The 24,599-nt window shown below is 39.1% G+C and overlaps 1 protein-coding gene across 1 annotated transcript in view; it reads left to right on the forward strand.

The window, feature by feature from the left end:
- Positions 1-12,309: 12,309 nt before the first annotated feature.
- Positions 12,310-24,599, forward strand: part of PASK (PAS domain containing serine/threonine kinase) — a 53,128-nt gene continuing 40,838 nt past the window's right edge. The window contains exons 1-2 of the mRNA XM_044667673.1: positions 12,310-12,499; positions 24,152-24,384. Of these exons, the coding sequence (XP_044523608.1) occupies positions 12,310-12,499; positions 24,152-24,384 (423 nt within the window). The remainder of the gene's footprint in view (positions 12,500-24,151; positions 24,385-24,599) is intronic.

The following is a 24,599-nucleotide window of genomic DNA, read 5'->3' on the forward strand; positions in this document are numbered from 1 at the left end:
TCCACCTAGTGCTAAGTAGGGTGTTCAATCTTTTGTTGATTCAATTCAAAAGTAGACAAATGAGAATCCTGTCTTCACAATCTGGTGAGGTACTAAGTAGGGATACTTAAGTTTTTGTTAACCAAGTGTTAACTCAAAATAGACAAAGGGAATAAAGGATTTCCTTTCACAAGTGTAAACTCAGGATAGACAAAGCAAACAAAGAATTCCCTTTTCATAATACAGATCCTTCTAAAAGCTCAGATAAATTTGCCTTTCCGGGTGTCTCTTGACTTTTGTGAATGTATTTTAAAATTCCTACTTATCTCTGATCTTTTCATCAGGCATACCTGGAAGTCCCTATTCCATTTTATTTTTCTCTTGTACAATTATAGTCAGCTTTGCAGGTGAACTTGTTCTTAGTTTGCCTTTTGGAATACACACACACACACACACACACACACACACACAGATACATATATTATTCCAAGATCTTCTCTTATTTATCATAGTACCTGCCAGATCTTGTGTGATCTTGACTGGATCCTTGGTACTTGAATTTTCTGGTCGAGGGCAATATTTTTTATTTTTTGCTTTGATGAAGGAGATCCCAATTTTTGCTATGATATTCCTGAGATTTTTCTTATTGAGATTTCTATATGTGATTGGGGGATTCTTTATATTTTCATTTTACCCTTTGGTTTTAATACATTGGGCATTATGATTTCTTAAAGTATAATGCCTTTAAAAATTTTTTTAAACCCTTTTTGTCTTAGAATCAATAAGTATCAGTTCCAGGGCATAAAGTAAGTCTCTTGAGGTCACATTTGAACACAGAACCTCCTATCTCCAGACCTAGTTCTCTTTATCTACTGAGCCACCTAGCTGCCCCTGTGCCTATACTTCAAAAATTTTTTTCCTTTCATTTCCCCCCTCAGTTACATGTAAAAACAATTTTTAACCTTTGTTTTTTAAAAAAAACTGAGCCAAATTCTTCCCCTTCCCTACCCCTTCTCTAAGACAGCAATCTATTATAGATTTTACATGTGTAATAATGTAAAACGTTTTTCCGTATTAGTAAGTCTGTAGAAGAGAACTTGAATAAAAAAAGTAGAAAAACAATGAAGCAAGAAAGTGAAATATAGGATGTTTTAGGCTGCATTCAGACTCCATCAGTTCCTTTTCTGGAGGAGGATGGTATTTTTCATTATGAGTCTTTGGAATTGTTTTATATCACTGTATTGCTAAGAATAGCTAAGTCATTCATAGTTGTTTATCATGTAATATTGCTGTTACTGTGTACAATGTTCTCCTTGTCCTGCTCATTTCACTCAGTATCAGTTCCTGTAGCTACTTCCAGTTTTTTCTGAATTCATCCTGTTCATCATTTCTTATGCACAAATAGTATTCCATTACAACCATATACTACAACGTATTCAGCCATTCCTTAATTGTGGATATCCCCTCATTTCTAACTCTTTGTCAACCCAAAAAGAGCTGCTATAAATATTTTTATACAAAACCAGGTCCTTACTTCCCCCTGCCTTTTAAAATCTTTTTCGGATATAGACCTAGCAGTGCTATTAGTAGATCTAAGGATGTGCACAGTTATATAGACCTTTGAATCTAGTTCCAAATCACTTTCCAGAATGGTTTGATCATTTCACAATTCCACTAACAGTTGTGCTTATGCTTTTTTAAAAATATCATTTAATGGACTTCAATAGTTTTAAAATTATTTCTCTTTGCACTGTTTTCCAAGTTAACTTCTTTAATATATATTTTACATGTTCTCCTATTTTTTCAGCCTTTTAATTTTGTTCTCACATTTCTTGCTATTTGATAGAGTGATTGATTTCTTTTTGGTCTCTTTTGTTAAACTGTTTCTTTACCTTATTCTTCTTTCCTCCAGTCCTGTCACTTCATTTTTTCTTTTGCCTCATTTCTTATAGGAGTCCATTTTTTGCTTTGAGTCCCTGCTTGCAGTTGTCATAGAGTTGCTTCTGTTGAGTAATCATATGGTGTTTGTTTTTTTTTCAAACTCCTACCTTATTTCTACTGTGTATTGATTCCAAGGCAGATTAGTGACGAGGGCTAGGTAATGGAGGTTAAGTAACTTGCCCAAGGTCACACAGCTAGGAATAGTCAGAGGTCATATTTGAACCCAAGACCTCTCATCTCTAGACCTAGCTTTCAATCCACTGAGCCATCTCAATGTTCCCTCTGTTGGTTTTTTAATTTGATTTTTTAATTGATATGTACCATATTTGTGTCAAAAAAGGAATTTGGAAGACTTTCTTCTTCCTTATTTTTCTAAATAGCTTATGTGGTATTGGAATTAATTGCTCTTTGAATATTTAGTGGCATATGACCGTTTCATTCCTTAGGATAAGATTATTTAGTTTCCAATTAGTTTTTAATCTTCATGTTGTCCTTCATTGAATGTAATTTTTATTGCATTATTGTCTTAAAAAAGGATGCATTTACTATTTCTGCTATAAATACGTTTGAACGCATAGGCCCTTTTCCTCGTTTTTTGATCTTTTTGGGATACAGTCCCAGTAGCTGTATTGCTGGGTTAAAGAATACACATAATTTTATAACCGTTAGGGTATAAAATAGTTCCAAATTGCTCTGAAGAATGGTTAAACTAGATTAGAACTCCATCAAAACTGCATCAGTGTCCTCATTTTTCCACATCTCCAACATTTGCCATTTTCCTTTTCTGTCACAGTAGCCAATCTTAAAAGTACCAAGTGGTACTTCAGAATTGCTTTAATGTGTATTTCTCTAATAGTGATTTAGAGCATTTTTTCATGACTTTAGATAACCATTTTCTTCTTCTGAAAACTGCCTGTTTATATACTTCAATCATTTATCAACTAGGGAATTGCCCTTGTTTTTTATAAACTTGACTCAATTCTCTATGTATTTGAAAAGTGTGACCCTTATTAGAGAAACTTGCTATGAAACTTTCTCCCCAGTTTCCTGCTTTCCTTCATATTTTGGTCACATAAGTTTTATTTGTGCTAAATCTTTTAAATTTAGTGTAATCAAAATTATCCCTTTTTTTTCCTGTTGATGAAGAAATTCAGTCTGAAGGCCAACCAGCCACCCCTCCCCCCCCCCTCCAGCTTGCTCCTGATTGTACTATCAGTCTCTTCTCAGCCTGAAGGCCAGTCAGTCACCCCTACTGCAGCTCCTATAGCGTTCAAGGCAAGCTGGAGGCAAGACCAGAGACAGAATATAAAATGCCTGTTCCCCCAATGAAGGGGGCCGAGGGTGGGAGATGTGATCTTTCTCTGGGTCCCCACATAATTAAGACCTTTCTTTCTTTCTTTCTTTCTTTCTTTCTTTCTTTCTTTCTTTCTTTCTTTCTTTCTTTCTCTTTTTCTTTCTTTCTCTTTTTCTTTCTTTCTTTCTTTCTTTAACCTTTAACCTTTAACACTTGACAACTTTTACACAGAGGAACAGTTTAAACAACAGAGGAAACAGTAGAGGAGAACAAACAATCCAAACCTTCCCAAAACAATGAAAACGGGTCACAAGATCTTGAAGAGTTCAGATCTGAGATCATGAGAAAGATAGAAGAGATCTGGCAAGAAAATAACAGTTTAAAAGGCAGAATTTCACAATTGGAAAGTGAGGCAAGTAAATCAAAGACCAGAAATGACCAGATTGAAAAGGAAAACCAGTCCCTAAAGGCTAGAATTGGGCAATTAGAAAAAGATGCCCCCAAATCAAAAGAATTAATAAGCAAATTGGAGACCAAAATCAAACAGCTGGAAAACAGGTCAGACCAAACGGAAAAGGAAAATCAAAAACTTATAGCAGAAAACCAGTCTCTAAAGACAAGAATTGGGCAAGTAGAGGCCAATGATCTATCAAGACAGCAAGAACAAATAAAACAAAGTCAAAAGACAGATAAAATAGAAGGAAACATGAAATATCTCAATGAGAAACTGATAGATCAAAAAAACCGGTCTAGAAGAGACAATCTGAAAATCATTGGTTTTCCTGAAAAACCAGAAATTAATAGAAATTTGGACTCCATACTAAAAGAAATTATTCGGCAAAATTGCCCTGAAGTTCTACAACAAGAGGGCATTATAGACATTGAAAGGATCCATAGATCACCCTCTACACTAGACCCCAAAAAGACAACCCCCAGGAATATAATAGCCAAATTCAAGAGCTTCCAAATAAAAGAAAAAATCTTGCAAGAAGCCAGAAAGAGACAATTCAAATATCAAGGAGCACCAATCGGGATCACACAGGATCTGGCAGCCTCCACACTAAAAGACCGCAAGGCTTGGAATATGATATTCAGAAAGGCAAGAGAACGGGGTCTACAACCAAGGATCACCTTCCCATCAAAACTAACTATATGCTTCCAGGGGAAAGTTTGGGCATTCAACAAGATAGAAGATTTCCAAGTATTTGCACAGAAAAGACCAGGACTAAATGGAAAGTTCGATATCCAACCACAAAAAATTGAGAGAAACGTGAAAAGGTAAATAAGAAACAGAGGGGAAAGAAAGAAAACTCATAATTTTTAAATTTGCCTCTTTAAGGGCTTCAATAAGATCTAATTATTTGTATTCCTATGTGGAGAAATGTTATATATAATTCTCTGTAGTGAGCTCTATTCACTATTATAATATTCACTATTATAGTAATCAGAAGAATTATTCATAGGGAGAGGTTGGAATACTAAATGGTCTAAGATGATATGGGGAGTGGGAAAGAGGGGGGTGAATAGTAGAGGACACCAAGAGAAAATTGAATGAAGAAGAAAAATAGGATAATCTATTACACACAAAGAGGGCATGGGAAGAAGAGGGGATGAATACTATTATAAGAAGGAGAGGAAGAGAGCATTAAGAGGTAATATTTAAACTTTACTCTCAGTGTAATTAACCCTGAGAGGGAAGAGTAGCTATATCCATTGGGATATAAAACTCTATCTAACCCTACTGAGAAAGTCAGAAGTGATAAACTAAGGGGAGCAGGGGAGTGGGGAGGTCAAAAAAGGGAGGGGAGAAAAGGGAGAGGGAATTCATTAGGCCTTAAAAATAAAAAGGGGAATAATAAGGGAGGGAGTAGAAAGGGAAGTTAATCAAGGGAGGGGACATAAAGCAAACCACTGGTTTAAAAGGAAGAAGAGGTAGAACTAGGAGAGGATACCAAAATGTCAGTGAATACACAACTGATAATTATAACTCTGAATGTGAATGGGATGAACTCGCCCATAAAACGGAAGCAAATAGCAGAGTGGATTAGAAACCAAAATCCTACCATGTTGTCTACAAGAAACACATATGAGGTGGGTGGACACACACAGTTTTAAGGTAAAGGGTTTGAGCAAAATCTTTTGGGCGTCAAATGAGAAAAAGAAGGCAGGAGTGGCGATTATGATTTCTGACAAAGCCAAAGTAAAAATAGATATGATTAAAAAAGACAGGGAAGGTCATTATAGACAATGAGGAAATAACAGTGGTCAATATGTATGCACCAAGTGGCATAGCATCCACATTCATAAAGGAGAAACTGGCAGAGCTCAAGAAGGAAATAGATAGTAAAACCATAATAGTGGGGGATCTAAATATTCCTCTTTGAGATCTAGATAAATCAAAAAATAAATAAGAAAGAGGTAAGAGAGGTGAACAAAGTCCTAGAAAAATTAGATTTAATAGATATGTGGAGAAAAATAAATAGGGACAAAAAGGAATACACCTTCTTTTCAACTGCACATGGTACATTCACAAAGATTGACCATGTAATAGGGCATAGAAACATTGCAAACAAATGCAAAAGAACAGAAATAATAAATGTAACCTCAGATCATAATACAATAAAAATAATAATTAGTAAGGGCACCTGGATAGGCAAATCAAAAACTAATTGGAAATTAAATATGATTCTCCAAAACCAGCTAGTCAAAGAAGAAATAGAAACAATCAACAATTTCATTGAAAAGAATGCCAATGTCGAGACATCCTACCAAACTCTGTGAGATGCAAAGAACTCCCTAAGAAAAAATTGCCAGGGCCTGATGAATTCACAAGTGAATTCTATCAGACATTTAAAGAGCAACTAATCCCAATACTATATAAATTATTTGATATAATAAGCAAAGAAGGAGTCCTACCAAATTCCTTTTATGACACAAATGGTACTGATTCCAAAGCAGGTAGATCAAAAACAGAGAAAGTAAACTACAGACTAATCTCCCTAATGAACATAGATGCAAAAATCTTAAATACAATACTATCTAAGAGACTCCAGCAAGTAATCAAGAGGATCATCCACCATGATCAGGTGGGATTTATACTAGGAATTCAAGGATGGTTCAACATTAGGAAAACCATCCACATAATTGACCCTATCAACAATCTAACAAACAAAAATCACATGATTATCCCAATAGATGCTGGAAAAGCCTTTGACAAAACATAGCACCCATTCCTATTGAAACCCCTGGAAAGTATGGGAATAGAAGGACCTTTCCTAAAAATAATAAACAGTATATACCTAAAATCATCAACAAACATCATATGCAATGGGGATAAATTAGAAGCCTTCCAATAAGATCAGGAGTGAAACAAGGATGCCCATTATACCTCTATTATTCAACATAGTACTAGAAACACTAGCAGTAGCAATTAGAGAAGAAAAAGAAATTGAAGGTATCAAAATGGGCAGTGAGGAGACTAAGCTATCACTCTTTGCAGATGATATGATGGTATACTTAAAAAATCCTAGAGAATCAACTAAGAAGCTTGTAGAAATAATCAACAACTTTAGCAAAGTTGCAGGATACAAAAATAAATGCACGTAAACCATCAGCATTTCTATATATTTCCAACACAGCACAGCAGCAAGAGGTAGAAAGAGAAACACCATTTAAAATCACCCTAGATAATATAAAATACTTAGGAATCTATCTACCAAAACAAACACAGCAATTATACGAAAACAGCTACAAAACACTTTCCAAACAAATAAAACTAGATCTAAACAATTGGAAAAATATTGATTGCTCATGGGTAGGATGAGCTAACATAATAAAAATGACCATTCTACCCAAATTAATTTACCTATTTATTGCCATACCTATCAAACTACCAAAAAACTTCTTTACTGAATTAGGAAAAACTATAACAAATTTCATTTGGAATAACAAAAGATCAAGAATATCAAGGGAAATGATGAAAAAAAAATGTGAAGGAAGGGGGCCTAGCAGTACCAGATCTTAAAATGTACTATAAAGCAGTGGTCATCAAAACAATATGGTACTGGCTAAGAGACAGAAGGGAGGATCAGTGGAATAGACTTGGGGTAAGTGACATCAGCAAGATAGTGTATGATAAATCCAAAGAGCCCAACTTTTGGGACATGAATCCACTATTTGACAAAAACTGCTGGGAAATTTGGAAAACAATATGGGAGAGATTAGGTTTAGATCAACATCTCACACCCTACACCAAGATAAATTCAAAATGGGTGAATGACTTGAATATAAAGAAGGAAACTATAAGTTAAGTGAACACAGAATAGTTTACTTGTCAGATCTCTGGGAAAGGAAAGATTTAAAACTAAGCAAGAGTTAGAGAAAATTACAAAATGTAAATTAAATGATTTTGATTATATTAAACTAAAAAGCTTTTGTACAAACAAAAACAATTCAGCCAAAACCAGAAGGGAAACAACAAATTGGGAAAACTTTATAACAAAAAACTCTGACAGGGGTCTAATTACTCAAATATACAAGGAGTTAAATCAATTGTATAAAAAAATCAAGCCATTCCCCAATTGATAAATGGGCAAGGGTCATGAATAGGCAATTTTCACATAAAGAAATCAAAACTATCAATAAGCACATGAGAAAGTGTTCTAAATCTCTAATAATTAGAGAAATGCAAATCAAAACAACTCTGAGGTATCACCTCACACCTAGCAGATTGACTAAAATGAAAGAAGGGGAGAGTAATGAATGTTGGAGGGGATGTGGCAAAATTGGGACATTAATGCACTGCTGGTGGAGTTGTGAACTGATCCAACCATTCTGGTTGGCAATTTGGAACTATGCTCAAAGGGCTATAAAAGAATGCCTGCCCTTTGATCCAGCCATAGCATTGTTGGGTTTGTACCCTAAAGAGATCATAGATAAACAGACTTGTACGAAAATATTTATAGCTGCACTTTTTGTGGTGGCAAAAAAACTGGAAAAGGAGGGGATGCCCTTCAATTGGGGAATGGCTGAACAAATTGTGGTATATGCTGGTGATGGAATACTATTGTGCTCAAAGGAGTAATAAACCACAGGAATTCCATGTGAACTGGAAAGACCTCCAGGAAGTGATGCAGAGTGAAAGGAGCAGAGCTAGAAGAACATTGTACACACTGTGGTAAAATCAAATGTAATGGACTTACTAGCAGCAATGCAATGACCCAGGACAATTCTGAGGGATTTATGGAAAAGACGCTACCCACATTCAGAGGAAGAACTGCAGGAGTGGAAACACAGAAGAAAAGCAGCTGCTTGAACACATGGGTTGAGGGATGTAGACATGATTGGGGATGTAGACTCGAAACGACCACACCAATAGAACTATCAACAATTTGGAAATAGGTCTTGATCAATGACACATGTTAAAACCAGTGGAATTGTGCATTGGCCATGGGTGGAGGGAGTGCGGGGGTGGAGGGGAAAGTAGAGCATGAATCATGTAATCATGTTAACTTTTCTAAAAAATGAATATTAATAAATGTTAAAGAAATATAAAAAATGGAAACTTTTCCCTGCCCCCCCTAACTTGCTAATGATACCATTCTTTATGTCTAAATCATATGCCCATTTTGAGTATTTATCTTGGTACACAGTATGAGATGTTGGTCTATGCCCAGTTTCTGCCAGACTGATTTCCAGTTTTCCCTTCAGTTTTTGTTGAATAGTGAGTTCTTGACCCAATATCTTTGGATTTATCAACACCAGTTTACTGTGATCGTTTGCTTATGTACATTGTGTACCTAATCTATTCTACTGATCAATCTATTTTTTATCTGTTCCAGATTGTTTTGTAGTATAGTGTACATCTGTTACTGTTAGCCTTCCTTCCTTCACTTTTCAATGATTCCCTTGATATTCTGGACTTTTTATTCCTCCAGATGAATTTTATTTTTTTCTATCAATATAAAATAATTCTTCTGTAGTTTTACTGGTATGGTATTGAATGAGTAAATAAATTTAAGTAATATTGTCATTTTTATTGTATTAACTCGACCCATGAATAATCAATATTTATTGTTTATATATTTCTTTATTTGTATGAAAATTTTTTGGTAATTGTATTCATATATTTCCTAGGTTTGTCTTGACAGGTAGAATCCCAAGTATTTTATACTGTATGCAGTTATTTACATATTTCTCATTTATCTCTTTCTCCTGAGTTTTCTTGGTAATATATAGAAATGCTAATTTTATGGGTTTATTTTATATTCTGCAACTTTGCTAAAGTTAATTGTTTAGCTAGCATTTTTGTTGATTCTCTAGGGTTCTCTGATAGTTTTGTTTCCTTATTGCCTATTCTTATTCTTTCAATTTCTTTTTCTTATCTTATTGCTATAGATAGCCTCTCTAGAATAATATTGAATAATATTGATGATAATGGACATTTTTGCTAATCCTGCGTGGGAGGCTTCCAGTTTGTGCTCATTACAGATAATCTCTGTTTTTTTTGTTTTAGACATAAATTGCTTATTCATTCTAAGAAAAGTTCCATTTATTCTTGACCCATAAATTTTCAATGGGATTTAAAGCAGATGAACTGCCAGTCCTTTGAAGCATGCTAATTTTCTTCTCAGATAAAATTTTTTTCTGGATTTGAAATTAAAAAACAAAACAAAACAGACATCTATTTTTTCTCTCTTATTACCCTTTTCCCAGTTGAATGAGGAACAAAAAAAAAAAAAAAAAAGAAAAGAAAGAAGAAAAGGAAAAAACCCTCATAACAAATATGTATAGCCAAGTGAAGCAAATTGTCTCACTGGCTGTGTTGAAAAATCTGTCTCATGCTGTCATTCTGAGTCCATTAACTCTCTTCAAGGGGTAACATGCTTCATTTTCCATCTGTCTGGTGTTTTATCATTGCATTGATCAGGGTTATAAAGTTGTTCAAAATTTGTTTTTCTTTATAATGCTGTTGTCATTATATACATTTTTCTGGGTACTTATTTCACTCTGTGCCAGTTCATTCAGGTCTTCCCAGTTTTCTTTGAAATTGCCCATTTTGTAATTTCTTATGATTATACTTGGAATATTGTATATTTGGAATTTCTGAATATATTGGAATACCACAATATTCCATCACCATTTAGAAATTTCTATAAATCGAAAATAATTCACTTTCTCAGTATATTAGTGTATTTATCAGAGTTCATTTTTCTTAATTGGGAACAAGACTTTTAGGCCTGCTGGAGAGAAAAAAATTCCCAAAGTACTTTTGAGTGAATGGTTTATAGCAGGGGTCGGCAACCTTTTTGGCCATGAGAGCCATAAATGCCACATTTTTAAAAATGTAATTTCCTGAGAGCCGTGCAGTGCTCACAGTGCCACTCCTGTAACAGTGCCTGAAAAAAAAATGGACTTTATGGCTCCTGCAGAAAGAGCCAGATATGGCTCGAGAGCCATATGTTGCCAACCCCGGTTTAGAGTCTGGTCCAGATGCTCAGATAGTATAGGTTTAAGAGGGCTTCTTCTATGATGGTTTTGGTATAATCTTGGATGCAAAAATGAGTTTCATCGGCAAAAACCATCAGTTGTACTTTTCTCTGAGCTTTAGTACCCCTGAACTTGTTTCATTGGATGCTTGTATGTCCTCCTCTTGCCAATGACCTCTGCGATAGTCATGAAGTCTCTCTCTTTTGTTTTTATTTAAAAATTTTAAACACTTAGCTTTGATCTTAGAATCAGTCTTGGTTCCAAGGCAGAAGAGCAGTAAGGGGTAGGCAATGGGGATTACGTGACTTGGCCAGGGTCACACAGCTAGGAGGTGTCTGAGGCCAGATTTGAGCCCAGAATCTCTATCTCTAGGCCAGGCTTTTAATCTACTGAGCCACCCAGCTGCCCCTGAGGCTTTCTTTCTTAAGAGAGCTCCAATTTTCACCTGCCTCCCTGAAGTAGTGGTCATTCTTAAATACTACACACTATGTATTGAAACCACAGTAAATGAAGGCCATGAGATATGTGGCCCGAAGCCTCGCATCTGGATGACAAGAGCTAGTGTAGTGTCATCTGGTCAAGCAGAGACCTTCTGCGTCAGCCCAGTGGCTGGCCCACCTGTGCATTCCTAGCACCAAAGGAAGCCCTATCAAAACTCTGTCCCAAGTCATTCCTATCCCACTCTGCCTCTGGGCCAAAGCTAGCATTTGTCCATCATGAGCTTCCCAGGGGTGCAGAAGAGCCACACCTGGTGGAGGTGGAACCGCAGGTGGGGGACAGAAGGCAGGACTCCAGTACTTGGCTTCAAATTAAAGAGAGAAGGCATGTGAAGAGGCACCCCGAGGGCCTAAGGGGCTAGAGATGGGAGGGTGATGGCATGTTCCTGGGGCTCCGGAACCGAGATGAGTCGTGCCCGTGTGTCCTAGGCCTCAGAGTCTAAAGGGTTGAACTGTCCAGTGTAGAGCTGAGATCATCAGGAGCAAGCTGGGAGGTGCCTATCTGTGCGGATCCAGAATGCAGGGAGAGGCCACACAGGAGCTTCCTCTTAATCCTTGGCACCTTCCCTTAACACTGCAGGAATGCAAGGACAATGAGTCTTTTATGGCACCCAGTCTGGGGAAGCTTGTAGCCTCATATCAGAGGGGATCTCGGGAGGTGGGGTGGGTGGAAGAGGAGGAGGTCGTCTTCCCAAAGTTTATGACAAAAAAATTGTAGAGAACTGGGATTCTTCATACCCATTTTTTTTTTAAACCCTTGTACTTTGGTGTATTTTCTCATAGGTGGAAGATTGGTAAGGGTGGGCAATGGGGGTCAAGTGACCTGCCCAGGGTCACACAGCTGGGAAGTGGCTGAGGCCAGGTTTGAACCCAGGACCTCCCGTCTCTAGGCCTGACTCTCACTCCACTGAGCTACCCAGCTGCCCCCCTTCATACCCATTTTTGTGTGTGCAGTGTTTAATAGACAAACTGTGGACAGTCGGGCATTTAATAAGAAGGTTTTTGAGGGTAAAAATATTCTAGATTTGCATGAATTTTTCTTTTTCTTTTCTTTTTCTAGTTGATTTCTTAGGCTTCACCCTAAGTAGATAATCTACCCCAGGCTTTAAAATGTCCTTGAAGATTTTCCTGGAAGATGGCTGTATATATGCACCAACGGGATTTTTCTTATTGGGAAATATTGACATTCCATTTGAAGAAAACTGCTTCAACCTGAACAGACTTTATCCCAGGGTTGTCCAACACCTGGACAGGAAGAATGGCTTTACTAGACTTTGTAAGAGTAGAATGTCGCTTTCAGGTAATAATCTCTTTGGCTTTCTTGGGAAATTGTACCCTTGATAATTAGAAACTTTCAATTGCATTTGACTTTTAATTTTCCTTCCATTATATATTTTTATTTATTTTGAAAAAGCAGTATGTTTGAGAAAGACAGATTATTAGAAAGGCCGTTACAGCTTCATATGCATTCCTTTTCAAAAATAATCTTTGTATATTGAAATATCGGTATTTGTTAAATTTAGAAAAAAGAAAACATTCATGTAACCCTTGGTTACTATTGGGTTTGTGTTCGTTCGTTAAAAATGGCCGGGGTCTATAGCAATTCTGTGCTTGGAAGGATAGCTATGAAAGGGCTGGTACTTATACCTCCATTTAGGGAATGAAAACTCCCTACCAGGGGACAGTGGGATGAAATCCCAGCCCTGAGCTAGGTCAGCTCACTGATGGTTGACCCTCAGAGATATCCTCGTGCTTAAAACAAAAGGATACCAGGCAGCTTAAGGACAGAGACAGCTAGATAAATTAACTCCATCAAATGTAGTCTTTGAAAAAAAATCAAACACGCTCCCCCCCCCGACCCCCCAGTTATCGAGAAGTGCTCTGACTCTTAGGGTGAGGGGCCACAGTTACGAGCACAACCCCATCCCTTTCCAATCTCTCCTTTTGATGGCTGCTTCTCCTGCTCTTAAATAAGGGAATTGTAGCTGCCACTGTGGATAAGGCCACATTTCCTCTTTCTTTGTCTGTTTCTAAAGCTCCTCAAAAAAACCTGCCTGAAGGGTAGTTTCAGTCTCTCATTAGCTTCCTGTCTTCCCAAGTTGGCCTTTCAAAGCTTTGCCAGAAACCCTTATGTGAAAAAGGAATTCTGTTTAGGTGTTCCAGAGCCTTTAAAAGTGTGTTTTTCATTTATTTGGTGATGAACTTTAGCTTGGAGCTGGGCTCATAGTTGAGTTGATGCTTCATGAATCAAATCTACAAGCCTTTATGGATTTTGCTGTCCTGTTTAAAGTGGGCTTGTGCACGTTTGTTGATTTGGTGTCCTCTCCGTTAGATTGGGAGCCTCTTGAGGGCAGGGACTCTCTTTTGCCACTTTATGATTCTCTTGGTGCTTTCTGCTGGGCATATGGTAAGAGTTTAATAAATGTTTATTGACTTAATATTATTAAGTGTCTACTGCAGTGGTTCCCAAACTTTTTTGGCCTACCGCCTCCTTTCCAGAAAAAAATATTCCTTAGCCCCCTGGAAATTAATTTTTTTAACATTTTAATAGCAATTAATAGGAAAGATAAATGCACCTGTGGCCGTCACCACTCCCTAGATCACTGCAGCACCCACCAGGGGGCGATAGCGCCCACTTTGGGAATCACTGGTCTACTGGGTTGAACAGTAAGAATACTAGAAAAGCAAAACCAGTAGGAGATAGCATGCAAAAAGCTATATACATGCAAGAAATATACAGGGCAAATTAGAAGCAATCCTGGCAGGAAGGCATTAGCATTCTGGGGGATTGGGAGAGGTCTCTTGAAGAAGGTGGGATCCAAGTTAAGACTTGAAAAATGCTAAGGAAGCCAAGAGGTAGTGGCGTGAGAATTTATTTTTCATAATGTAGTAAATCTTATATAAGGGCTTTAGAATAGAAAACCCTAAATTAATTCCTTTGTGTTAGGGAGAGTTACTGTGTATTCTTGTGTCTAAGATCTAGGTTAAAGATGCCATCCAGTCTACTGCCTTTTGCATTTTCTTTGTCCTTAGGAATCCTTATTATCAGAATTTGGTAAATAAGTGAAGTTAAGAAGGGTTTTATTCCTGTATATGTGATAAACCCTCATCTCTCCCTAATGATGATGAGGAGGGGTAGATGGTTTGATAGATCATCTCTTAATTAGGTATCTGCCAATTAGAAATGTCTTGTGATGTTCAAGGAAAGATGAATAATGAGATCCTAGCACTATTTATTAAGTTGCCTGACCTCAGCTTCTGGGTTCCTGGTCATTTGAGAGGGCCATGGAGACCTATGTCACTTTATCATTTATTATTCTGGCCTAACCATTAAACCTGATATAATCAATACATTGAAATTCTTACCCAAAATTCAGTCTTTCAAGATAATTTTAATTGTAACAGTGGTGATGAGGGAGAGCATTTCATTTATGGGAAGGTCAGTCAAGGAAAAGGCACAAGGTCAAGACATGGAGGATCAAGCCTGAGAAATAGCAAAAAAGTTGGTGTCACTAGATAGTTGAGCATTCCAATAGAAACGAAGGCCACTAAACCAGACATGAGATCTTTTCAGGCCACATATGGACTTAGAAAACTGTATGTTTATGGATTTCTTTTATTATTACATCAATACATTACAACCAGATCAGAACTACATCTGACTGTGGTTTAGGCTGCCTTTGGGAGTGTGGCAGATGGTCTCAGGTGACTTGAAGGCCATGAGTAAGATGCCTATCCTAGAAAGTACACAGAAGGGAGTCGAGCATAGGAAGAAGAGAAAGACCAGCTTGGAGAGGGATCCTGGAGGCAACAGGGAGTCATTGGCATTTATTGAATAGGGAGGTGACGTGGTCATCTCTATCTTTAGGAAGGTCACTTTGGTAGCTGAGTGGAAGATGGACAAGAGGGGGAGAGCCTTGAGTCAGGGAGACCAACCAGAAGGCTTTTATATTGATGAAGACCTATGCCAGGCCTGCAGTTGTGTGAGAGGAATAGATGTTGTGAAGGTAGAATCAACTGAACTTTTCAACATTAATCTTGTAGGGTGAGTGAGGAGGAGGACTTGAAAATGGCACCTGGATTGGGTGCCTAGGTAGATTATGGTTCCCTGGATAGTAGGGAAATCAGAAGAGAGAATGGTTTCTGGAAAAGATAATTAGTTCAGTTTCAGATACAAAGAGTTTAAAATGTCTATGAGACATCCAGTTTGAGATATCCAGTAGGTAGTAGGAGTTGCAAGACTGGGAGTCAAGAAAATGATTAGGGCTGTATAAAGACATCCTGGAATCATTTGCCTAGAGATCATAATTGAACTCATGGGAGCTGATGAGATCACCAAACAAAGTAGTATAAAAGGAGAAGGAGGGGCAGCTGGGTAGCTTAGTGGATGGAGAGCCAGGCCTAGAGACGGGAGGTCCTAGGTTCAAATGTGACCTCAGACACTTCCCAGCTGTGTGATCCTGGGCAAGTCACTTGACCCCCATTGCCCACCCTTACCATTCTTCCACCTAGGAGCCAATACACAGAAGTTAAGGGTTTAAAAACAAATTAAAAAAAAGGAGAAGGAAAAAGGGTCCCACTAAAGAGCCTTAGGGGAACACCCTTGGTCAGTGGCAATAACATGAAAAATCAGCAAAAGAGACTAAGAAGAAGGTAGATAGGCAGAACAAGAAACAGGAGAGAGCAACATCACTAAAACCTGGATATGAGAGAGTATTAATAAGATTTATTTCTAAGATTATATCATTTTATGGACTGGAGGAATTGGGGAAGGGCTGTATAAAAATTAGACCTCCTCATTAGGTATCCACCAATTAGAGATGTCTAGAGGAAGGCTGAATAATGAAATTCCAAAATTGTATTGGATGGCTCAAGGTGCGGAATGGCTAGGTCTTTGATTACCAAAAAATGACAATGCAAAATTCTAATATTTTGATTTTGAAGATTTAAAATTTCTTACTTAATGGAACCTATCTCGAAACACTAAAAAAATTGCCCTTTGATCTAGGAACTGAATAATTTTAAGTATACAAGGCAATGCTGCTTTAGCTAGGGCTTTAATTTGCTCATTTCTACAATTCTTTTCCTAGTTATTAAAACAACACTTCTTCTTCCTAATCCATTGTCACTTTGTTAGTCCAGGTCAGTGATGATGAATCTTTTAGAGACAGTGTGCCCAAACTGCACCCTCAAGTCACCCATGAACACCTCCCCCCCCATTCCCAAACAGGGGAGGGAGGAAGTGCTTGCATTGTGCTGTTTAGACGGGCAAGTGATGAAAGAAATGTCCTTAGGCACTATGGAAAGGGGAATGAAGCAGCCCACTCTGGCATGGGGAGGAATGCTGCCATGGTTTCACCAACATGGTTCTAGGTCAAAGTACTAAATTTATTTCATGATAAAATTGTATTTCTTTAAAAAGTTTAAAAAATGAACAGTTTTGACAAACCAGGCCCTTTCTTTGTAAACAACTCTTTGTGACTGCATTGGAGGTTTTCTTGGCACAGATACTAGAATGAGTTGCCATGTCCTCCTCCAGCTCATTTTACAGATGAGGAAACAAAGGTAAATAGGGTTAAGTGATTTATCCAGGATCACACAGCTATAAGTATCTCAGACTGTATTTAATTTAAACTCATGTCTTCCTTACTCCAGGCCTAGCATTCTATCTATTGTGCCACTTAGCTGCCGTGGTCCTTTAGTTATGTCTAATTAATAAAGTTTTATTATACTTATTGTCCTGATATGTTTTGTATAACCCTTTTTAAGAAATAAAGGCTCCTTTATTGATATAATCAAAATTTTAGATAGTACTTAGAACAGCAAGCTGATCAGCAAAGGTCAGAGGAAGAGGAGATAAGTGGCTGTTAGTGACTTCTTTGGTCACTTAGGGTCCTGAGGCAGCTCTTTGTGGACCTAATAACAATAGAGGATTCAAGTGTCTTCTTGGAGCATTGCTCCAAGACATCACTGAAAAGCTCCCAAAGACACTGGAAAAGATACTTCTCTCCACTTCTAGTGGTTGTCATTGGCAGAGATGATATTGCCAACAGGGATCCAGAAAGCCATAAGTAAAAAGGAAAAAATCTTAGGCACAAAATCTAAGATATAAAGACATGTATGCGGTTTGCATTATTGATGCCCATTGGAGTCAAAGGATACAGAAAAGGTAGTGAGTTTGGACATCATTCTCTATATGGAGAAACACTTTGGAAAGCCTATGAGGAAAGATTGACGGAGGGAGAACAAGAAGTCTTTTTAAAGAAATGGTTGGTGAGGATCACCCAAAGGAGGTGGAGCCACCCCAGGCTGTCAGGGAATGTGGTCTGGGCAGTTTACCCAGAAGGAGCAATGCAGGCTTGGTGGTAGGACCAGGAGGGATTTAGAGCTGACAGATGGCTGGACCCTCGAGTCCTTTTTAGTGGTTTGACATCCAACTGGAAGGCCTCCAGGGCAATGCCCAGGGATCTGTGCTTGGGGCTGCCTTATTAAGGGGGAGTTATTAGATGACACAGACCAGAGAGAATTAACCTAGGGAATGACGCTCTGACTTTGACCATGTCCTTTCAAGTTTTAGAGTTTGGCCTTTTCACGTTCATTTCCCCCACTCATTCCTCTGTCTCTTTGCCTTAACTTAGCATATGGAAGCTCCTTGAGGGCAAGGACTATTTAATTTAAAAACCCTTATTTTCTGTTTTAGACTCTATATTAAGAGTCAGTTCTAAGGCAGAAGAGTCTTAAGGGTCAGGCAGTGGGGGTTAAGTGACTTGCCCAGGGTCACATGGCTAGGAAGTATCTGAGGCCAGATTTGAATCCAGGACTGGATCTCCATCCACTGAGCTACCTAGCTGCCCAGTTATTTAACTGTATTAGCACAGTGACTACACAATGTAGGCATGTAAAATTGCTGCTTGTTTATGTGGATGATTTGGAGGCCTGGAGAATGAAATGGAGGCAGGGACTGTTTTTTGCTTTGTTTTGCTTTTGTATCCCTAGTCAAAAGCACAGAAGGGTTAGAGAGCATGACCCTGGAAGTGGTGGCAACGGTCAGCAAGCACTCACAACTCGGTGTCCACTTCCCCAAGTTGTTCAACTCCTAGCCCTCCCTGCATAGACTTAATTTGATTCCTGACTGCAGTGTAGCCATTTGGAGACTATTTGCATAGGTTTCCAAGACTTTTTTAGAATGATCAGTGGAGTCTTGGAGGGACTTTTCAATATTCACAAACTCATTTATTAATACATTGATCCTTCTCTAAGATTTTGGACTATGTTTCATTTGTTTTTAAAACTTACAGAAGAGGAGACTCTCCGGAAGGGGAGATAACAAGAGAGAAGAGGGACAAATGTAAAGTCAACAAAATCTGTGTTAGACAACCAAGTGCAGAGACAAAGCCCTTTCAGCAGAGTAGCAGGAAGATGGCCAGCCAAGCTTCTATCCTCATCCCCAGACAGATCTGTCTAGATGCTGCTGGGGAAATCCAAGAGAAAGCCAAAGTGGGCCCAGGAAGACAAAGAGAAAGATCTGTAGACACTGGGCTCGGGAGCATTCTGAGGAACATCCCAGGAGCAGAGGAGGCTCTCAGTTCCACCTTCAGGCCCACTTGGAGACCTGCGGACGAATAACTAGTACAGGAATTCCCAACCCCAGGGAAACTTGCAATTAGGTTGCTGTGGACCAGCGGTGCTTTCTGGTTCTCCAGGAGGGGCGTCCAGCACCAGTTCCTATGGTTCTGATCCAAATCCCAGGCAGCAGATTGCAGAGCTCAGACCAGGGGCAACAATCTGACTTTGCCCTGGATCACACCCTTCTGGGAGCTTGCCTAGCAGGTCCCCAGCCTGAGCTGTCCCTGTAAGCCTAGAACAAGGATCAGTGCCCCAGAAAGGCAGAAATAAGACCAGCCCAGACCTTCCCTGCAGTAGTATGCAGAGCCTGGATCTAACATCAAGTCTTGGAGTCAGAAATCAACATGAAAGAATAAGTTAATGTTAAGAGAATCTGCCGTAACAAGTTATCATGGTGATAAGGATGCTCAACAGACACACTCAGAAGAAGAGAATCCAATAACACAGTATGGACATAAACACAACTGGAATTCCTATAAGAGATAAAAGCAAGAGTTAAAAAAAAAGTTGAATATGTTTCTGTAAATTCACAGAGTCCAGTCAATCAACAAATATTTATTAAGCACCTACTGTATTCCACACACTGTACTAAACTGGGGATACAAAGAAGAGGCAAAAGGCAGTCCCTGCCCTTAAGGAACTGACAATTTAATTTGGGAAGAGAGTAAGAAAACAAATCTGGACAAATAAGCTCTAGCTAGGACACATCAGAAAGAATTCACAGGGGCAGTAGAATGAGGAGGAGCCAGGAAGAGCTTCCAGTAGAAGGCAGATTTTCAGTTGGTACTTAAAGGAAGTCAGGAGTCAGAGGGAAGGTGGGGGAACATTATGAGAGGCAGAGAAAATCCCAAGCTTAGAGATGGAGGGCCTTGTTCTGAACTTCCTGTCGAGGAGTCAGGTGTAAGAAGCTGGGAAGGAGCTAGATTACGAAGGGCTTTGAATACCAAACAACTCTTGGGAGGCAATAGGGACCCTGGGAGTTTGCATAGGGGGGTAACGTGGTCAGACTCTGGGCTTTAGGAAGATCGCCTTATCAACTCAATGGAGGATGGACTGGAGTGGGGAGAGCCTGGAGGCAGGAAGACCCCCAGCAGCTACTGCAGTAGACCAGGCCTGAGGTGATGAGGGACTGCACTAGAGTGGGGCAGTCAGATGAGGGAAGGGGGTGAATCAGAGAGATGCAGCAAAGGTGACATCACCGGCCTTGGCAACAACTTGGAGGTGGGGTGGGGCATGAGAGAGAGTGAGGAGCTGAGGAACCTAGTTTGGGATCCTGAAGGTGGTGGTCCTGCCCTCAACAGGAAGGTAGGAGTAGGGAGAATTTATTGGCAAAAGATAAATTCCATTTTGGATATGTTGAGTTTGAGATGCCTCCTGACATCCAGTTCAAGATGTCTAAAAGGTAATAAGATGTGGGACTGGAGATCATGAGATAATTTGAGGCAAGATAAGTTGATTTGAGCATCATCAGCAGATATGGTCATTAAATCCTTTAGAGTTAATGAGATCACCAAGTGAGAGAATAAAGAGGATTAATATAAGTGGGCCCAGGATAGAGCCTCTGGAACATGTTCAGTTAGAGGGCATGACCTGATGAACATCCAGCAAAGAAGAGTGAGGAGAGGTCAGAGAGGTATGAGAACTAGGAAAGAATGGTGTTCTAAAAATGTAGAGAAGAAAATATCAAGGAGGAGAGTGTTCAGCTGTGTGAGAGACTGCACAGAGGTCAAGAAGGATGAAGTTTGAGAAAAAGCCATTATATTTGGCAGTTAAGAGGTATTGATAACTTTGGAGAAAGCAATTCTGTTGGAATGATGAGGGCAAAAACTGGATTGTAGAGGGATGAGAAAAGGGAAAGCAGAGGCACCATTCTCAAAGAGTTTAGTTGCCACGGGCAGAAGATATGAAGAACAGTAACAGGGAGGGGAAGATCAAGGGAGGGTTTTTGGAGGATGGGGAAGACATGGGGATGTTTGCAGTCAGTAAAGAAGGAGCCAGCAGAGAGGGAGAGATTGAAGAGAAGTGAAAGAGAACGAAAGACAGAAAAGGAGCAGTCTGTTGGAAGAGGCGTGTTAAGGAGTAAGGCCACTCTTCACATGAGACAAGGAGATAATGGTAGAAGGCACCAGAGTGATGAGATGAAAAAGAGGGGAGAAGAAGGAGCTTACAGTGAATGACCTCAATTTTTTCTGTATAATGTGGCAAGGTTCTCAGCTGAGAAGATGGGGAAATAGAGAGTTTGAGGAGGAATGAGAAGGGAGAGCAGATGGGTAATGGGAGAGTGAGTTGATAAGGGAAGTATAGTAGGATTGCCTGACAGCAGTGAGGGATCAGTTGAGGTTGTGTAACAGATATATAGTGGCCAACCTATAGAGTGGTTACATGATTTTTAAAAAATCTTTTTTTCACCAGCATGTATAAGGAGGGGAGGTAATGGGTGATTGGTGAAATGTTGAAGGGCCCAGAGACTCAAGAGAAGAAAACAGTGTAGAGTTAAACTGGCTCACCAGGGGCTTAAGATGTGTGAAAGAGAAAAGAGTGGTTAGTACATGGGGGATGGCCTGGGAAAGAGCTGAAGGCTTAAGGGGTTAGAGGTCATGGTGTGGATGAAGAGTAGGGTTTGGTAAGGGAAGGCTGCAGGTTTTATGGAAAGTCAATGGATTATAATCAGATAAGCAGATTTCAGAATTCTTGAACATGGAGGTGGTGCATTTGTGGATGATAGTAAATTCAAAGACCATCTTGTGTGTGGCTTTGAGGTGGGGTAGAGGAGTAGCTCATGGGAAGTAAATTGAGGAACTGAATGGTTAGAGTGTTTGAGGGAGAGTCTGTGTATGTTAAAGTTCACTACTATAAGGCAAGAGTTGAGGAGAAGAGAAAAATTGTGAACCACAGACCAAATTTGTTGAGGAAGGGGAGTGACCTGGAGGTCTGTAGACAACAGCTAATAGGATTGATTTTGATTGGGTGCTTGATGTGGATTGCATGAATCTCAAAAGAAGAGAAGTTACTGAGTATTGGGAGATAGGAGGGAAACCTGGAAGTAGCAATGGGGAGAAAATTCCTTCTCCTTTAATTCGTGGGGCTAGGGGACTTTGTGAAGGTTCCACCAGTGCTTTAAAAGGTGTTCAAGGAGACTGTGTCATGGTGGTGAGGAGCAGGTCTAGGTGCCTGAAGGAGAGGAAGAGCTTTAAGGTGAAAGTAAGTTTTTTGTCTATAGAAAAGATATTCCAGAGATCACAGAAGTGATTCTTGGTTGGGACTTGGGGATAGGAACAATCAGCTGATGGGGAATGGGATTTGGATAATGACCAATAGGGGTTCAAAATCACTCAGCTACATAGTGAGTGCAAATATGCTCATCACAGTAGAAGGCACCACTCCTCTACCCAGAAGGGATTGGAGATCAGACAGGAAACAAGGACAAAATGAGATGCAAGGCACATGGTTAGATGGGAGGCTCTGTTTCATCTTTCCTCTTCCCTCTGAAGGATGGAGGTTATGCAAGAGATGATGAAGCAGGAGATGAAAGTTGAATCTGCTCTGCAGGACATGGAAATCCTACTCTCCACCTGCTTTCTTCTTTCTCTTCCCTCAGAGCTCCATCAGGAGACAAAAGGTACACAGGCAGAGTAAGGGCACTCCTTGGGAGCACTTGAGAAAAACATGGGAACAGCACTGAGAGCTATGGGAAAGAGACTTGAAAAGGAAATTAATAGGTTGGGATAAGAGGCAACAAAACCTTGCAACCAACTCTGAAAACTGGAATGGACCAAATAGAAGCTACTGACTCCATGAAACAAGAAGAAATAATAAAACAAAGTTTTTAAAAATGTAAGTTATTTCATAGTGAAAACAACTGACCTGGAAAATAGGTCAAGGATTTTAAGTTTAAGAATCATTAGACTACCCAAAAGCCATGACCCTCCCCCTCCTCCAAAAAAGCCTAGACATCATATTTTAAGAAATCTTAAAAGGACACTACTTAGATCACAAAGAACTAGGGTGCCAAAGAGAATTAGAATTCACTAGTCACATCCTGAAAATTACTGTAAAGTGAAAACTTATAGAAACATAACCAAAATCTAGGGCTTCCAGGTCAATGAAAAAATACTGCAAACGGCCAGAAAGAAAGAATTCAAGTATCAAGGAGCTATAGTCAGATTTAGCAGCCACCCCAGTAAAAGGGCCGAGAGCTTAGCATACTATATTCTTTTGTCAATCAAGTATAATGTATCTCCAAAAATCTGAGTATAATCCTCCAGAGGAAAAAAAGTGGATTTTTAGTGAAATAGGAGACTTCTAAACATTTCTGATGAAATGACCAGAGCTATGTAGAAACTGAAGTCCAAACCTAAGAAAAATATAAACAGGTAAACTTGAATAAATAAAATGGAACTAAACAACAATAATATCTATATCTAATAATAATGCATTTAAATATGGGGAGATGCTATATGTGTTTCCTCTCAACCCTGCCTTCATCAGGGGTCATAAAATAAGTCTAATTAGACAAAGCCTGAGAATGGTTCTGTTGTATCTTGATGATCTTAAGAGAAAAATGAAAAGAGGGGAAGGAGGGAAAGGAACATTAGGGAAAATTGAACCAGGTAATCAGGATGTGCAAGCAGATATCAATGTAAACAAGGAGGGAGCAGCTGACTTTAACCCTTACTTTCATCTGAACTGGCCAAAAGAAGAATGATACAGTATAAAGCTTTGTATAGAAATGCATTTCATTCAACAGAGAAAGAAGAGGGGAAAGGAAGAATTAGAAGAAAGGTAGTTTGAGAGAGAGATTAGTCCCAAGCAAAACAAATTCTAAATAAGGAAAAATAAAAATATTTATAGCTATTTTTGGAGTGGCCATGTATAGGAATTTCAGAGGGTACTTCTCAGTTGGGGAGTGGCTGAACAAGCTCTGGTCTATCGATGTGATGGAATACTTTATGTGCTATGTAGCATGATGAAGGGAATGGCTTCAAAGAAACCTGGGAAGACACATATCAGAACTGCTGCAGAGTACAGTGAACAGAGTGAGGAGAACAGTTTCTATAAGAACAATTAAAGTAAAGACAAACAACTTTGAAAGAATTATGAACTTTGATCAATGTAATAGCCAACCCTAATTCCACACGTCCTGATAGAGAACTGAGATCCATCTATTTTTGTACACGGAAGAAGAGGAAATGTATTTTGCTTAATTCTATGTGTTTGTAAGTGGGGCTTAGTTGGGGGGGGCAGGGATGGAAGAGAGAGAAAGTGGATTTTTGCTTAGCAGTTACAGAAACTCACACTCTGTCCTTTCTTTTTCTTTCCTTTCCAGAAGACAAATGGAGCAACTATTGTTTGTCTTCCCTGGCTGCCCAGAATATTTGTACAAGCCGATTCAACATCATGTCCCACTCAGAGCACTCGGACCTGACCGGCTCCATATGCAGCACATCCTATTGCTCCTTAGTGAATAGCTTGCCTTCGAGGTCATCCATTCACTCCGTTGGCTCATCTGTGTGTGCCCCCAATAGAGCCATATTCATATTGGATTTGAAGACAATGATGGTAGTGTTAACTTTGGTCCTGATAACTAGTCATAGAAATGTTTTTCTAGGTTGTTGCTTTACATCATGTCAGAAGGGGAATTTCTGTACTTTTCAAGTAGTCGTAGAACAAAATACTTGGGCCCATCTTTATAATAATAGTAATAATAAGACACAACAAACGTGGGAAATCGAGGTTAGACTCTAATAGGATTTTCCACTCTTTTTTTCACCATG

Source organism: Gracilinanus agilis, chromosome 3, assembly GCF_016433145.1.
Source record: "Gracilinanus agilis isolate LMUSP501 chromosome 3, AgileGrace, whole genome shotgun sequence".
Taxonomy (NCBI): domain Eukaryota; kingdom Metazoa; phylum Chordata; class Mammalia; order Didelphimorphia; family Didelphidae; genus Gracilinanus; species Gracilinanus agilis.